The sequence below is a fragment of the Anser anser genome, assembly GCF_964211835.1.
Source record: "Anser anser genome assembly, chromosome: 5".
NCBI lineage: Eukaryota > Metazoa > Chordata > Aves > Anseriformes > Anatidae > Anser > Anser anser.
In genome coordinates this window covers 12,183,393-12,201,071 of record NC_139725.1, presented here as the reverse complement: position 1 = coordinate 12,201,071, position 17,679 = coordinate 12,183,393, and the positions used below count along the sequence as shown (strand labels likewise).

Sequence of the window (17,679 nt, the reverse complement as noted above, 5' to 3'; positions counted from 1 at the left end):
GTAAAAAAGCACGCTTCTTGGTGTTCATCTTAGGTAAATTGAATATGGATATGATCGTGTGAAGTGTAAAGCAGGTACAAACCGTATGTTCTTCATAATCCAAACATTCTGATAAACTCTAGGCAATATTTATTTGACCTTTTCCAAAAAACAAACAAACAAAAAAAACCAGGAATGAAACTACATATTGGCACCTGGAGTAAATGCTGAGAAATTGAAAAAATAGTCTTTACAGCATTTGAGGAAAAAAGCCTAACTGTATAATCTTGCTGGCTTTCAAAAAGAAAGAGGAAAATGAAATTATGTTGATATCAATATAGTATTCAGATGCTTTTTTTAGTAATCTGCAAAATGCAGTTGCAGGGAGGTAGTTACATCCTTGTTACTTTGTGATTCTGCCCTATGAATGGGTTGTTGAAGACTGAACCTGGGAATCCTGGCTGCTAATTGTGGAGGCCTTTGCTGTCTCAGCTAACCTCCCTGTCTCTTTATTCACAGCTATGGCGGATTTCGTAACGTGGATCTACAGCTCAGCATAAGTTGTAAGGAAGGAAAATGAGGACAAAGTGCCATAGTTGTAGTTGTATGTGGAAGTTGTAATCTCAGTTTTTCTCAGCTATCAGTTAACGCTGCTTTAATCTAAACTTTTCAGCTGCCAATAGACTTTTTGTTTGGTTAAGTTTTTAGCAAAAGATATGACAACTTTCTACGTTTTGCATAAGGTCAACTGAAATTAAGAATATTGCAGTAATAATTGCCTGCTGTGCCTTCTCTTTTGTACAGCACTTATCCTTTTGGCAGGAGAACTTCCAGCTGCTTGTGGATGTGGCTATAAGAGCAAAACACAGCACAACTAGTAAAATGAAATGACCCAAGATGCATTACTTAAATCTGACAACAGATTCTCACCACATCACTTTTTATTACACAACAGCCACCATGTCAGATTAAAAATTGGTGTTTGAAGTTGGTGTTACCCAGGCATTTATTTTAAAATAAAAATGAGTGTCATTACCAGTTACTGAAGAGAAATCAGCAGGAGCGTAACATGCCATCACACACTTATGTTTTATGTTTATGTAAAACAGATTATTAGAGAGGATCAGATTAGTCATAACAAACTATGTTATTGATAATTAAAATTTATCTGGAAATCCAAGTTTCTTAGGACCGTATCTGAGGAGCTGTGAAGCCTGTGTTTGACTATGAATTTTTTATTTTTTTTACAGCTGAGTGCTTGCTGCCATTTCTAGGACATAGTTCATCATGGGACTAATGAATTATGTAAAATCAGTCTGCTGGTCTATTCTGGAGAGAGGGACAGAGTGGCTGATGGCAGGTGCAATTGTCTAGTTGCTATACTTGAGATACTTTTGATGGAGAGTGACTGCACATCTCTGTTTTGTTTTGCCATTCAGATCACAGACAGACAATGAAGGGAACGTAACAGCCGAGGCCAGCACAGGAGGGGTCGGCATGGATTCTGCTCTTTATGTCAAAACTGGACAGCCTGCTCTTGAAGACCTCTCAGGTATGCCTTGCAAGATGACTTAATAACTGTGTTCCAGTTAAGTAAGAACGGGCTAAAGCAAGTTTGAAGTGGTGTAGTGGTGTGTCCCCTATATTTTTTGAAATCATTTGGCATTCTGGGTGCTTAATGTCTTCTGGGACATGTGCAGCACTGTTTAGGATTAAGCTATGAATGAAGGCCTTTAGTATTCACAAATAAACAAGCCTTTTTTTTTTTTAGCTTTTGCTTCAGTGCTTACAGAAGACATTAAGTTAATTTTCTTGATTTTTTGATTTCTTTATAGATTTTGAGGAATCTTGACGTTCACTCACATGAATCTGATCAATTCCAAAAGTGATGTTTGCAGCAATAAGAGACCAAAATCCAACTTCAGTTTATTGTGTCTAGCATGCGCAAATTGATTGTGATTAGAATACTAGCAAACATATAGAATAATTACAATGTAGCAATCAAAGTTAGAAAGTATTTTGTACGCTTATCTAGAATTACTGCTACTGTAGGAAGTATATGATAATTAGGAGTAATTTTTAAGCTTACCCATGATAACAAAGCAATTTTTAACAACCGTCTTCTATTACAGGTCTAAAATGTATTTTTAAGTCATCAATAGAACGACTTTAAAAGTCATCAAAGTCTCATCAATAGAATATCCCCAATTTTTTCATCTAGTTAGTCTTGATGTCCTCCAGTTTAATGTGAGTTTTGAAACTGTTTATCCTGCTTGGAAAGTCATGTGGCTGTAAGTTTCACAACTGGATTAATTGCATATTGCATTACATATTCTGTCAGCACCATGTTTATACCTGTGTATGCATGTGTTGATGGCAAAGGCGAGAAGCAGAGTCATTGGTGAGGAAAATGGCTGCAGGAATGCATCAATGAATGTATCTGTTTTATATATAGGTGTATTAAAAAATAAATAGACAAATAAATGGCACAAGGGATAAAATCCTTGAGAACATTTAAGTTTCTTACTTAAATAAGTGATCCAGTTCAAAGTATGAAACACGGTGTCCAGCTTCTTAGGCTTTTTCAGTATTACCTTTTAATCATTGTATTGCCTAGCCTAAGTCTATTTCACCCTGTAAACTGGGAAATGTTTATAGATCACAGAAGGTCTTTAGTCTTTGATGACAGATGTTATGTAAACACATGCTATTATTCAAGTAGAATATGTAAGTTAGGGATCCAAAAATGAAAGATGACATGACAACCCCAAGCAATGGAGATGCAAAAACCAGCTGTGTGTAGCCAAACTCCACAGACAGCAGCAGTCAATAAAGGAGTCTTAAGGGAAAATGAGCAAGCAAAACAAAATGATCTCACAACCCAAATAAATAAGAAGAAATAAGTAACAGATTTCTTCTTGCCCTGTGTAGAAGCTATTGGTACTTTGAATTTAAAAGCATATATAAAACAAAAGAGTACAGGTAGGGAAAACTGGAAGCTGAATAGTTTAAGGATGTTCCCTATTTATGAAGAGCCAAGTGATTTGATAATAAAGTTTTAGTAACACTATCCAATGTCTGTCTATAATTTAAGTAATTGAACATCATTTAAGTTAAAAATTAATATCAATTTAGATGAGTGATCTCAGTAGAAATTAATTTACCTGCACTGAGTCTCATGTATGTTCTCTTAAGAAGTCACTTACTCTGTCTTTTTATCTATGAGAGAAATGATCTGTAAAAGAGCACCCTGACCTTTGCTAGGCTAAAGGCCTATAAATATTTTATGTTCTTCCCTGCAATGATTTGTAGATCCATGAGTGTAGAAAATGTTTTCTGTTCAGAGACCCGGTGGCTAAAGGAATCTGTCTTGTTAGATGGCTATTTCCAATCCAGCCAGATCATAATTATTTGATCATTTGGCCTAAGTGGAATTTATTGTTAGGTTATTTCCTAGGGAGCAGAGGCCCATAAAAATGCTCACATGGACGCTAACTGAGCCATTTTTGTTTGTCTCAGAAAGGCTGGTGAGTATATAAGCATAAAAATCTATCTTCCCTCCCTTGATAGTTCCTTGTAGTCAGGACTCCAACACCTTGGTAACTGATTTGTGCTACGCTGCTCTGCAAGTAGGACTATGTGACTTGGTCTTTCCAATCCAGCATCGTTCAGCAATGTGAAGTTTAAAGCAAAGAATGTGCGAAGCTCCAATGGCAGAAAGTTAAAAGCTAATTTATCTGTTCCTTAACACTTCTGATTTGTGTAATACGTAGATGGCCATGTAAATTAACTATTATATGGATTAACAGTATCCTGGCAGCTTAAAAATGCATTACTTGTGCAGAGATGGCTAATACAAAGTGTAAAAACTTTTAAATTTGCAGTAGTATTTCCTGTAGTCATGAGCTACAAACCCTTTAGAATGAAATCATTCCCTTCTATGACCACCAAAAATTTTCTGATGGCTTTCTGGAGGTTTTCTGTTTCAGCATTCAGCTTACAAAGACTATGTTGGCACTACTAGAAATCAAATGTCACTTCTCTTCAACCTCTTAGAAGATTTAACTACATAAAGCTCATCTGAGTTAGCAACCAAAGCATTTCTTAATTGAGAGCTGAGAGCAAATAAATAAAATAAATTATGCTGAGACACTAGGAGGATTTTTTCATGTGTATAAACTCTTATTTTGGAGTTAAAGAACAGGACAAAAATATGTTTTAGAACAAGTTATTTGAAGAACATAGTTCCTAAATGCCAAGGAAAGTAAAACTCATCCCCCAGCGTTGTGTCATGTAACCCATTTATGTAATGATAACTCTGTTGTGATGAGGACAAGCAAAATCTTTAGCTTTCTAACCCAAAAAGTCACTCAGCATGGAGCACACAGTCAACAGAATTTAGGTCACTGAAAAGCTGTTGCTGTAGAATGAGAAGTATTTGGAATGGGAAAAAGTTGTTCTAGTGAAAATACAGCATTGGAGAATCTGGCTGTGTCAGTTTAATGGTAACCGTGTCAATGCATGAGATGGAAATGATGATATTGATGGAGTACATTTTCTAATGAGGTTGAAAGTTAACCAGGATTTAAATTGGGTCATATGGGGAAATGACAGTGCAGAAACATCTGGTGCAAAGGAAGCCTGTGAAGTCAAGTTAACAACACAGAACTGATTCTGACCATCTGCGTCAATGGCACTGCCTGCTGTAGGTGAATGGTATCTGTACTGTAACCAGTTTAGAGCGTTACATGTCAGAAAAATGTATTTGAGACAGATTCAGGCAAAGGTAACAGTTCGGTTTTGTGCTGTTTCCTACTTCGTCCTTTCTAATGGCTTATTTTTCCTTTAGGAGAGGATCCAGAAACTCGACGATTACGAACTGTGAAAAACATTGCCGATCTTCGACAGAACTTAGAGGAAACAATGTCCAGTTTACGGGGAACCCAGGTCACTCACAGGTAATAGGATACCTTTACTTATAAGAAAATGCAAATCATTGTGTCCTGTGCATCTCTTAGATCTAGCCAAGTTGCATCCTTGAAAAATGATTAACACTGACAGTGGAAGATACTGATCTTTTACTTGACCTTTAAAGCACGGATTTTGAACTGTATTCACTGTTCACGGATTATCAGCTTTAGGATAAGGAACTGATGGTGGCAGGTTGTATGTAAAAGCAAAGGTGGAGAATAAGCAGTGCTAGTTAAATGCCTTAGGTGATGTTTGAACATAGGTTACTGTTTAAAATGTTTCTTCATCTTATCCTTGAACAACTTCAACGCATCACACCCCTTTGCCCCAGTGTGTAATGTTTTGTTTAAACAAGCAGGTGAACTGTGCCTGACCCACTTGAAAAAGTGCATAACTTGAATTCCTGACCAATCTTTGGACAAACAATTTTTCTGATATTATTAGTCATCCATGTATATAACTTCCTTTTTTTTAAACAATGTTTAGAAATCTCCATCAATATTTAAAATATGTTTTAAATAAACAAAGATTGTTAATACATTTAAACATTCTGTGACTTGAATCTTTTCAGTGTTGAGCTGAAGTCTTGGAACAGTAAGATGCTGGCTCCTAATGAGGTCAGGGTCCTTCCTACGCAGTACTTGGTGCCTTATGGACTTGAGCCCTGCCTGAGTTCATTGGATGAACACTTTGTGCTTTGGCTTTGCATCTAAAATTGAGCCGGAGCTTGCAAAGATAAACTCCCAATATATCTATTTTTCTTTTCATTTTTTAATGAATGTGATAACTCATTATGATTTAATTACTATAACCATAGGGTACTTAGGTTTTTGCAGTGTTTACTTAACACTATATTGGAAATAGCGTAATGTTACTTATTTTAAAAATATCCACAGTAATAATAATAAAAATGTAATGCTGTGTTAGTTGAGCAGGAAAGAAAAAGTGGAGTTCATGTGAGTAGGAGAAGTTGCAGCTATGGATTAGGAAAAAGGCATGTAGACCACAGTAGTATTACTCTTCAAAGGCATGCAACATACTTGCTCAGACGTGCAGAACAGAAGATTTAATATAGTGATGCTTGTCAAAAACTGTATTTGTAGACTGATCTGAAATGCTTTCATAACCAGAGTTCTGTGTAAACATTATCAATATTCAGAAAAATGTATTCAGTTCACTAATACATAAAATATACTTTGAAAAATAAATTAGTCTTGCTTTTCTTCTTATTTCTTCATTTAGCCATTTCCTCAGTGTAGATATAACTCTTATCTTGATGCTGGATGCATCCCCAGAGTATTAGGACTTTGTCATGAATACACTCAAAAAAAGAAAATGTATCAGAAAAATAGTACGTGAGTTGGTGTTCCTTTAGTCAGCTTAATATCATACTCCCTTGCCTAGACTGGCAAAACCATGGTAAAATAGGGTTATATGTGATTGAAGGTGAAAAAATTACACTTGGAAACTATGGATAATGCATTAAAAAACTCCTTCTTAAGTCTTCTGTCATATACTTTGAACACTAGGTGGCCAAGGTGCAAAATTAGTATTATTTAAGAATGGTGTTGGAGGAATGGACCAATCTCTCAAAACTTTGTAGCAAGTGAATTCTGTTCATGCTGTTACTTATTTGCAATTTAGCAAGTGTTCAGTCCATAGCATCCTGCAATTTTTGTGTAACATCACCTGAAGGTTCATGCTCCATAGACCACTCCATATTTAATTACATGATTTTATTTGTTTGTTTTAGCACGTTGGAAACTACATTTGACACCAATGTCACTACCGAGATAAGTGGTCGCAGCATTCTCAGCTTGACAGGACGACCGACCCCCTTATCGTGGAGACTGGGGCAGTCCAGCCCCCGCCTGCAGGCAGGTGATGCTCCATCAATGGGAAACGGGTATCCTCCGAGAGGGAACGCCAGCCGCTTCATTAACACGGAGTCTGGACGTTACATGTATTCAGCACCTTTGCGGAGACAGCTAGCGTCCCGCGGTAGTAATGTCTGCCATGTGGACATCTCAGACAAGGGAAGTGACGAAATAGATCTGGAAGGCATCACCATGGATGCCACCGGCTATATGAGCGATGGAGATGTTCTGGGCAAGAATATCAGGACTGACGACATCACAAGTGGGTGAGTGCCTTTACTTCTGTTCTTAAGTACTATACTCTATGTGATTTTTGCGTTGTGTTAAATGAGACTGTGTTCCCTGTGACTATTTGAAAAATAAATAAATAAAACAACCACAAAGATGGATTTAATAAGCATTTAGAGGGACAGCTCATTACCACAGTTAATTTAGTCAGTGCAATCTAAGCACACGATTTAAGTGTATGTTTAATATATATATATATATTTCTATATATAAATATGTGCACATCAATAAATGTTTTCCTGAACCAGGGTCATTGTGCCAAGTCCAACACATGTTGCAATGCTGATTTACACCCACAAGATGGAGAGAGTGAGGCATTTTTTTCAGTCTTACTGAATCCTTTTGCTATCGGAACATTTAAGGAGAAAGTTCATGCGAATGAAATGAGTTACACCTCGCTGTGTAGGGTAAAATAGTAGGGTAAAAAAAAAATAGTACATGCAAAATAGTCTAAAGAGCAAGTGAATGTGCAGAAGTATGAACTGATAGAAAATTATTATCAAGGTTTTACGACAACATTTAACCTTTGCTTTGACTGGAAAAAAAAGCATTTGTTCTTTGGTTCAAACTCGGTATTCAATTAATTCTGGGAAGTTAGCTATTATTTTCTAGCTATTATTTCTTAGGTTAAATACAGCATTACACTAATGTTAAAAATGATCTTTGAGATGTAGATTGCATATTTACTTTTGTGGTAGCCTTTTCCCTCTCTAGCCACCTTGCATCCTTTGCTGTTCTTTTTCATAAGTGCCACTGATTGTTGCATTGGCTTATTTGGAAGATTTAGTGTCTCATCTTGAAACAGGAAGCTGGAATCCAGCTGCTTCATTGTCACTAACTTAACTGGGAAGCAACCAGAAACCTGCCTGCATTCTGTCTTTTCTGAATCTTTAGATGTTTTCAAATTGAAAAGTCAGATTTTATTTTTAGTTCTTATTTCAAGAAGCATATAGTACAGAAGCCAGTGCAAAAGAAAAAAATAAATACAATTCTATTTCACTGCTGCTTGAACTGTTACTACATTAATAATGTATTGTATAGCTAAAATGGTTTGTTTTTATAAAATAAATCAACCTGAGTTTTGTAATGTTTATTGTAGTAATAGTGATTGCTTTTCCTCTGGCACATGAGTTTTTTTCAAACTTGTGGCTGTAATTTCGGTCTCAAAGTGAAAATAAATTCTGAGTAGCTGCATGGTTTCTGTAAAACACCAAGGATGAACTAAGAAGTGTCCCTGGAAGAACTGTGTCATCTCAGGCATCCGCTGTTCATATGCTAGAGGAGCCCCAGTCAAGAATGACACTTCAGTCAGCATATAAAGCTCACATTCCAGGTTGAGGGAAAGGGAATAATAAGAATAAATAATAAGAATAAAAAGAACAATAATAGTGAATGATATTTACAGAGAAATATGCGACTTCACTCATCTCTGTGTATGATTTCCTTTTCTGTGTCTACTTGGTCATTCTGTAGAGTATAAAATGGAAGTCTACAAAGTCTGCAAATACAAGAATGGTTTAGATTCATGGTTTAAGGGACTCATAATAAAATGTTTCTGCCAGTTAGTACCTCTGTCACTGAAGCAATGTATTAAAGCAGGGAGTTAAATGCCAACAGTTGGTGAATATAAAATTTAGCAGAACAGTTGTGCTCAAAAGCAGCTCACCCCTTGCTTTAAACATTAGAACATCTTTAACTGATAGAGAAAGAATATGAAGCAGAGTACTGGACTCCTATTTCCCACTAATTTTTGAAGAGGGTAGATAATTTTCCAGTTTTGACTTATATAAGTAGCCACAGATTGATAAATGATAACCTCAATGTAAAGTTCTCAGGACAAGAATGGCTATGTGTATAAATACCTTTTTCTGTTCCGTAGCTGTTGCCTTTAGCTACAAAAGCCTATGCTGCTAAATAATCTGGGTTAGTTTATTTATTTATAGACCATTACTGTAATTACTGACTAAGTTCCAAGGGCAAAATCTGTATTACAGGTCAATCCATAGTCGAAAAGACTCAGCTTCATTTTCAGATTGCCAGTAGTGCTTGAAGTTTGGGCAGTTTGGAGAGCTGCTCATTGCTGCAGTGGTGAGCATTTAAAGGGAACGTTCCTAAAAGCAGCCTCACAACGCTGGGGTTAAATTGTCTGTGGAGAGTAATCGTATGTGCAGATTTCTTGACAAGGGACTATAGCAGGATTGAATTGCAATAACAGCGTTGGATATAATCCCCAAATCAATTGAAAGAGATAAACTTTCTGTCTAAAAGATGAGGGTGTTACCTTTGGTAAATCTCACTGACACCTAATAATGCTGAATTATGCAGTATAAACAGATGTTTTCGTAGCCTGTTTCATGAGTTATCTTCAGGTTATCCACAGTAATAAAAATAGGGTAGCACTGTGTCTTTGTGGGAGAGGAAAAATACACCACTTAAAAATCAGAGAGGTTGCTTGTGAAGAAAGCATCAGTGTGACTTGCTGTGGAATGAATCTCTGAGATCAGCGTTAGGGTGAACATGTCCAATATTTTCAGAAGCTGAGTTACAGTATGCAGAAAACAGCACAAGAGGGCATTTATATCATGAATAGCTCTTTATTAGCTGGTATATGTTTCACTTTGTCATTTTCAGAATTGCTTCAGTGCTGTAGTCTGAAAACCTTGGATCTGTGTTTTCATTGGCAAACTGATAGGGAAGGAAGCCAAAATATTTGTTACAGCCAAAATAAATCCAATAGCCAAGATAAACTATTTTAGCCCTGTAATCCTGATGCTTTCTCTGAAATGTACTGGGTCATGGGAAGTTTCATTTGGCCTCCTTTAGTAAGTCTGCTCAAGCAGAGCTCTGGCATACATTAGGATTGATTTCATAGGGTTCGAAAGAGTATCTTTTCCAAACAGGCAGAAAATCTCTCTTAAAACTAAGAAGGTCTTTAGGTGGTGGATCAAAGGTAAGACGCGGTCCTTATTTAGAAGCTAAAACACGGACAGAATGGCAAAGCAACAGGACTAGGATTTGTGCAATGAGGGAAGTAAGCATACACCTTGCATCTCGGGGGCTTCATAGCCTCATCAGAAAGGGAAAGCACAAAGCCCAGAACTGTTTCACCTGCCCACTTCAGATAGTTAAGCACTCGTTCCAGCTGGGGAGTTTAACTCAGTCCTTTCTGGGGGGTTGGTTTGGAAGGTTTTGTCCGCTGCAGTCTCCCTGTAGCTACTTACATACGTGTTCGTTCTGTCTTTTTGTTTCCCCTCTGTTGTCTCTAATGAGATACTGAGTTCATTTCCTTTTTATCTGTCCTTGGAATGGAACAACAGAGCTGCTGGTCAGAAAGGCCTCTTAAAATTGTTTTCTTTTAATTTAATTAATCCTCTGACCTTGCTTTCTTTACCCTAAAGTGCAGATTTCTCTGCAGTATTAACAGAGTGGATATATTGATTATTGCTTGTCACACATTTTCTCAGGAAACGGCTTGTGGTTGGCAAACAGCACTTGTCAAAACAATTATTTACGGAAATGTCGTTTCCAGAAAAACGTAGATGTGTTGGTTTGACAGCCCGAGCGCCCTAGAGCCCCCGCGCTTGGAGGCAGAGGGGACGTGAGCAGTCCTGCACGTGTACCGTGCGTCTGCTGGCCTGGCCGGGCCCCGTGGCTGGACGCAGCACCTGCCTCGGGGAAGGCCTCGCTGCTGCCTCGCGGGGAGCCGAGCCTCCGAGGGGCAAAAGAGCAGCTGCTAACAGGACGTTGGAGGTACGTGGCACGAAGCTGCGGTCTGGAGGATGAGGGAGGCCTCAAGTCTGGTTCAGTTTTCTGAAAAATAGAAACGTCAGGTTTATCTGATTCAGCTGCTGAGGCTGGTGCACAGACCATTTAAAATAACTCTTTTCAGTGTGTCTCACTTAGAGATGTTACTTAGTGGCTCTGATTCCTCACTTATTAAGCCTAGCAATGAACTGTTCCTTCGGCTATTAGCTGAGGACAGAAGGACTCAGCCTGCACACGATGCTAAGGGGCCCTATGATGAAATTCTCCTTGCCCTGACCTCCCTCAGGTGCAGCTGCTGTTGTGGGTGAGAGAACATTGTGGCCCAGCCTTTTTACCATTTCATTAATCTCCCCATTTGTTTGATGCTTTGGGGCTGATACGTTCCCATTACAGACCCCTGTTTCCACAACCGCATAACGTGTTTGTGTGCATGATGCTCATGGGATTTTCATTCCTTCTTGTTTATTCAAGCCTTTACTCTCCACAGGGATCTTTCTGCAAGCACTACAAGCAAATGAACTTGGAATATAGATGAAGGGAAACTAAAAGGGAGAGCAGGCCGCTGTAGGGTGGCTTTACCTCACAAAAGCTGAGCTAGAAATCATCTTGGTGGTTCAGAGGCCTGTCTGCTCTAGAGTGACATGGGCCAAAATCATCACTGAAACAGTTCTGTAAAATTCAGAGGCTGTATTTTAGTAGTTGTATCCATTAGGAAGCAACAAAGAGTTCAATATGAAGAGCGGAAATTGAGGATTGATTTCACCAAATGTTGAATAATGTGTTGGATATTTGCAGGATTCTTGTGCCTCAGTTGCTTGATATTATATTATGTGTCGGTCAAATGGTGATAACGTTTTTCAGATGCCAGGCTCATGTGGCGTAACAGATCTTTGCTTGGATTTAAGGTTTTAGAAAAAAGGACTATGCATTTTGCTGCTAATGAAATTTGCTGTTGGTAGCAGTAGTTAAGAGAAACCATTTCCTCCTAAGCTCTCTGCAGCAGAAGTGGTTGGTGCTGCAGGTAACGCGTGGCTAGCTGGAAGTCCAGAGTGGCTGAGCAAGAACTTGTTCACCTGGTACATTGATTGAACGTTAGCTGTGGTCTTTTCCGACCTTTGCCACTGTGGTTACCTCTGTGTTTTTTCTGTATGCTTTGAGTTGCTGTGGGTCACTTACTTTACTGTCCGCTGCACTTGAAACAGCATGATTTTAGTGATAAGGTTTCATCTTGGTATGGTTACTAGGCAAAGCTGCACATGCAGTCCTTATGGCTATAGCACTTAAACACCACCGAGAACTGTTAGGAGGCTTATTGCATCTTCTTTCTCCCTTTGAGCAGAGCACTTATTTGAACTGCCTTCTGTCTTACTAGAACTGGCTTCTTATATTCTTTTGACATTGCAGAATAGTAGCTTTATATGGTAAATGGATAATTAGCACAACTAATAAGGAAGTCAGCCTAGCAAAGTCAAAGTTGTGACTTCCATGAAATGGTATTAGGGGAGTCGTGATTTCTGAATTCATAGTAAACTATGTTGAAATTGGTTCAGAGGATTTAGGCTTTAAAGTCATAGATGCCCTGGTGCTATGAGAATGAAAAGAAAAAACTGGCAGTGTTTAAATCAAAGTAAGTCTTTTCCTAAGAACTGTATTGAAAGATTTTTAGAGCAGGCACGGCCAGAATATTAAAAAATATATTTTTTTAAATATCATTAATATTGTATAATATTTTCAAAATATTCTTAAATATTGCACTCAATTCAGGAATAGTTTTGGTGTTAGTTTGAATTAAACTGTCAACAAACCAGTGTTTAATCATCACAAACGATATCTCAGATAACATGTCCTCAAAACACTTGTCTTGCAATTTAGGATTCAGCATAGGAAGACATAATAGGCCTGTAAAGTCATAACCTTAGAGATCAGCTGGAATCAAGCATTTTATTTGGTACACTGCTAAAAATATGAGTAACTCGGTTGGAAAGCAGAAGACAGTGCTTATAGCCATCAGGAGCGAGGGCGTCTTAACTGGTGATAATCAGTTTTCTCCTTCAACACCTCCCCCCCCCCCCCCCCCCCCCCGATTGCCACACAGTACTGTATGATGCTCGGGCCATGTTGGGTCATATATAATACTCATTGTTTGTGGTGTGTGGTATTTGTTGCTTCTTTGTACATGCTGTCCTAATGTTAATGAGTACCCAAGTACCTGTTATAGCAATTAACCCACGCTGTGTTTGTTTCTGTAATAAACATCTCCGTTGTGTTTGAACTGCTGCTTTGGAGGCAACAGGTTTTTATAATTTGAGCAAAAGGACAGCTTCTAGAGGACAAAATCCGGTCGGACTCTGGGTCAAGCCAGCAGAGGGAGATGCGCGCATATGCACTTGGCCGATGCACGTCTTCTGGCGGGAGGAGGCAGAGCACTTGGGAGGCACTGGGAGCTGCCTCCTGCGCTCCCCAATCTCTGCTGAGAGTCTGGGAAGCAGCAGAATAGCTCCCTCGTTATTTTTCTTTGACCACAACTAGCTCCCTCCCCTAACAAAATTAAAGAGGATGATGGGGAATGGATCCCTTAATCTGTCACTCATTTCTATGTTTTCCACCGAAATCCTAAAATCCTTTAAAGGATTTAGGCATTTAAGTGAAAACCGGCATATGCAAAGCCACATACAGCAGCTGCCTGGTTCTGGCATAACTTCGACTTGCTCCACGCTGGCAGGCTGTGCTCAGTAGGTAGGATCGTTGTCCCAGCTTAAAAAATGGATTTCCATCCCCCTATTTCATCCAGACTGCTATTTGCACACCTGAAAGAACAGCCCTATTGGGAGTTTTCCAGTCGTGTCTACCTTATTTCGACAGGCTTAGGCCCTCGTGTCATGCAATTAGGTATGTTTTGTTTTCTAAATGTGGCTCTAAGAGGAAGCAAACTTAACTGGGCAAAGGCACTGAAGCAGAAGTGAAAAGTTGCCATCTCTGATCTACTCTCCCAACATGGGTTGTTCATTTCATTTTCATGAATCGCTGGGTAAATTTTAGAAATTGTCTGGGAACTGGAACCCCAGGACTTAGTCCTTCCTCCTTCCAAATGCTGTAGTGGCTGTGCTGACGTGCTCTCCTTTATATGGGTGAACCTTGCAGCGGAGGGAACTATTTGGGTTTCACTGCCCTGGCTGTAGTAAGGTGGATGGCTGATGCCCTTTTTACATCCTCTGGAAAGTGTTTAGTCTCATGTTAGTGTTATGTTAGTCAAGTGGTCAGAAGAATTGTTCTCTGAGATGAGTAATGTGCAGTTCATTCTCAGGCCCTATCTCGCTTGTCTGCAATCACCTCATACAGTCAAAGGAGGTAAGTCCTGCATCCAACAAAAGGTGTGGAGAAGGATGTAAAATACATTGCAGCAGGAGAGCAGTGCTGTCTTCTTTCGAACAATATTGCATGGACTTTCCATTAGGAATTGATTCCAGGCCTGAACCCTAAAGAGATGGAGGTACCAGCCTTGTAGTCATAATTTGGTTTGTTAAGCTCTACAGAGAGGTGGGAATTCAGACACACATAACGTACTCGTGCTCACTGTGTAGTTTTTTTGTGAATTACTCTTTGGAGCTGCTCACTCTTAGCCTGGATATCCTAGATACGGTTTTGTGCTAGAGAGGCCTACAGGTAGGCCCTAGGTTTAACATCCGCTATGGCCTAACTCCAGCACGCAGGCAATGCTCGCAACTCTGAATCGTGACCTCATAGTCACACAATTTAGGATTAACTTGATGGCCTCACCAGACTGAAATGAATCTGCTAGGAATTAGACATATGTTTTAGGAAAAATGTGGGAAACAACAATAAATGCAGTTAAACAAGATTGCATCTTAAGATAATTAAGCTTTCATTGGTCATTACGAGGGCAAATTTTTTTCTAATCCTAATGAAGTCCTAAGGCTCTAATCAAGCCCTAATGTATCTTAGCAAAGTCATCAGAGTCACTGCTGAAATTCCTCTGTGAAGTGTGGGAAGGATCTGTCTTAGTGTCTCCCCGTGAATTTTCTCAGCTCTTGCTATCTTCTTAAACATATTTTAATTATCTGGACTCTTTGAAACCTGCTTTTGGAACTGTTAATAATTAATATTGGCATTTGAAGTTTCTCATGACCGTAGCCAAGAGTTTTCCTTCAAGATACACTGCTCCATTCATTTCTGAAGAGCCATTCACCTCCAAGGTAGATGAAGAGGCATAAGTAAAGGTTTAACCCGCCCTTTGTTCCCATAAACAGCCTACAGAAAGGGGGAGAAATTGAAGTGAGAAAGGAGAACATAAAATTAAGTAAGTAGAATATGTGTATTATACTTCATGTAATATAAAACACTTATCAATCTAATATATATATAATCAATATAATCTTAGTCTACTAACTCTACCTGTTGAAAGTCTAGTTACCTTAAATTCATGCTTCTCAGTAACTAACCTGGGTGGGCTGACTTGGATTTGTGAGTTTGAAAAGTGATGGTGGTTGAGTCAGTGTTGGAAATATACTCTAGAAGAGTCTCCTCTGAAACAGGAATGAATGCAGTGATGTGGAAGATGCTTTCTTTGTCTAATGCTCTTCTCTCACATACTGACATCTTCTGTTAAACTACATCTGCCTAAGATTGTTAATTCCACAGGGAACAAATTTGTTCGGAAGCTTAATAAGAAGCCAGTGTCCTGGAGGGAACAGATGTGGGGTCATATATGAGATTTGACCTATAGTGGCAGCAACCGTTGAAGTCCCTAACAGGCTATGCTGTGGCTAGAATTCCTTCTCTTTGCAAGTGGAAGTTTTATAGTTAACAGCCCTGCAGATTTCTTATAAGGGAGACCTGGCTGAAAAGACACGGAGAAATAAGTTTAGCCCTGGGCAGCAGTGACCAAAAGTTGTTACAGGATGGCTGCTGAGTGACTTATACACCAGGCAGTCTTAATACATCCCAAAATAGAAAAGTATTGATTTCACAGAGAATCTGCTTCTTTTGGTAGATATTTTTTTCCCCAGAAAAAGGTCTGAGGATTAAATAGATGAATTTCTTTTGCTTCTGGACTAGCCGAGACAGCATGATTAAGCAGCTACCGTTCATGTTACTAGTGCTTTACAGTTGGGATGTTTCTCCAAGTAAGCTAGGAAACTAAAACATATTTACTGAGTTTTGCACAAACTCATTTCTCTTTACTTGTTACAGAAGCAGGTGTCTCCCTCTTCCCAGCAGTTTTGATGATTTTTGAGACTACAATTCATTTGCTGTTTTTTTCTGGTTTTAGATTGTTTGGGTTTAAGCATCTTCAAAATAACTAATAATTTATTCATTAGTTTGTTAGTTGCAAATAGTGATGATTAGTAGAAGTCTATAAATTTATAACTTGCACACTGCCTTAAATATGAAGGGAAATATTAAAATCAGTGAGCGTTACATTTGTGCTTCTATGAACCTGGAAGGTAATATTTGGATCAAATGTTAGGGATTTGGGCTTTGTATTAGCAGTACCAAGCTGAAAGCTCAGGACCTCGTCCTACCACTGAATGCCTTTATTGAAATTCACATGGATCAAAAAATGGAATTTAAACCAGACACATAGCCTGGGCTTGTAGACAGGTATATATTTACCCCTTTGGCTAGGAAGATAAAGAACTGTGCTGATGATGGGCATCATAGCGGAGAGTGGCCAAGCAAGACTAATGGATGGAAGGAACTGGGGGATGGAAACACAGGGGCAAGAAAGACCACACGGTCTAATTCCAAAGTCATGACGGAAGATGCAAACCACACTCATAATAATCTGAACGCTTGGGGTTGCCATCATCCTGCAGTTAGGCTAACATTTATTTTTAAGAGGAAAGGTAGGAGCACCTGGACTTCGAGGCTCAGCTTCAGTTTTGGGATGTGTTGCATCTCTCCTGCTTGAGGGTTCAACATTATGGAGTTAGATTGATGCTGAGCTTGATCAGGTTAGGCTTGCCCAGTCTGTTGTGTGTTGCTGACTTTCTGGTTGCTCCTTCTCTTCCTAATACTTAAGAATGCCTGTCCTTTGGCTATCTAATTGCAAAATTGGAAAATTCATATTCATATGTTAGAGTGAAATGAATATATATGAAGTGGTAGAGTTGTCAGACCATAAAAGTAAGTGTGCTGTTGGCTGTCTATATACCTGGGTGAGTGCAGAGAGAAATCAAGTGACTCAGACCGCTAGATTTTACTGATCCCTGGAATAACCTGTTCCTGTTTCCTGTACATGCCTTTCAGGAATGGGAAATAAATCACTTCAGCATCAGAAGTAAAATATTGCACTTGGAAAGACTTACTATGGCATTCAAAATTTCAGAGGCACTGAAAGAGAGTATTTGGCTAAAGAAAAGAGAAGTTGAAAGGTTCAGGTTGTCCAGGGGACTCCACAGCAAATTATTTTATTCTTGTAATATTGGGCAGGAAGCCACTTTCTTAAGGAAAAAAGTGTCACCTAGAAAGTGTGATACAAGTTCCAGTTGTGTGTTAGAAGTGCATAATACTGCTCTTGTTTAACTTGAGTCTTTCCGTAGTAAAAGAGGGAAGTTGGCTTAATTTTGTTTCCTCGCTGATTAAGAGTAGAAGTGTGAAGATGAGTCTTAATTTCTGAAAAGATTAGAAATTCCTTATAACCAATGTTATTACTGTCTCATTCATTGTCCATTCATTAAGTGGGAGTATATTCGACTTCAGTAAAGGCAGTCATCCCCATTGTCTGCTGGTACCATCCCTAAAAGATCCGAGCTATTAACTATATTTAAACATTTAC

General features: G+C 38.8%; 1 protein-coding gene across 26 annotated transcripts in view; it reads left to right on the top strand.

The window, feature by feature from the left end:
• Positions 1-17,679, top strand: part of NAV2 (neuron navigator 2) — a 425,654-nt gene that overhangs the window by 314,421 nt on the left and 93,554 nt on the right. For all 26 annotated transcript variants that reach the window (XM_083840326.1, XM_083840308.1, XM_083840331.1 and 23 more), the window contains 3 exons: positions 1,419-1,531; positions 4,829-4,937; positions 6,704-7,093. In XM_083840326.1, the coding sequence (XP_083696452.1) occupies positions 1,419-1,531; positions 4,829-4,937; positions 6,704-7,093 (612 nt within the window). The remainder of the gene's footprint in view (positions 1-1,418; positions 1,532-4,828; positions 4,938-6,703; positions 7,094-17,679) is intronic.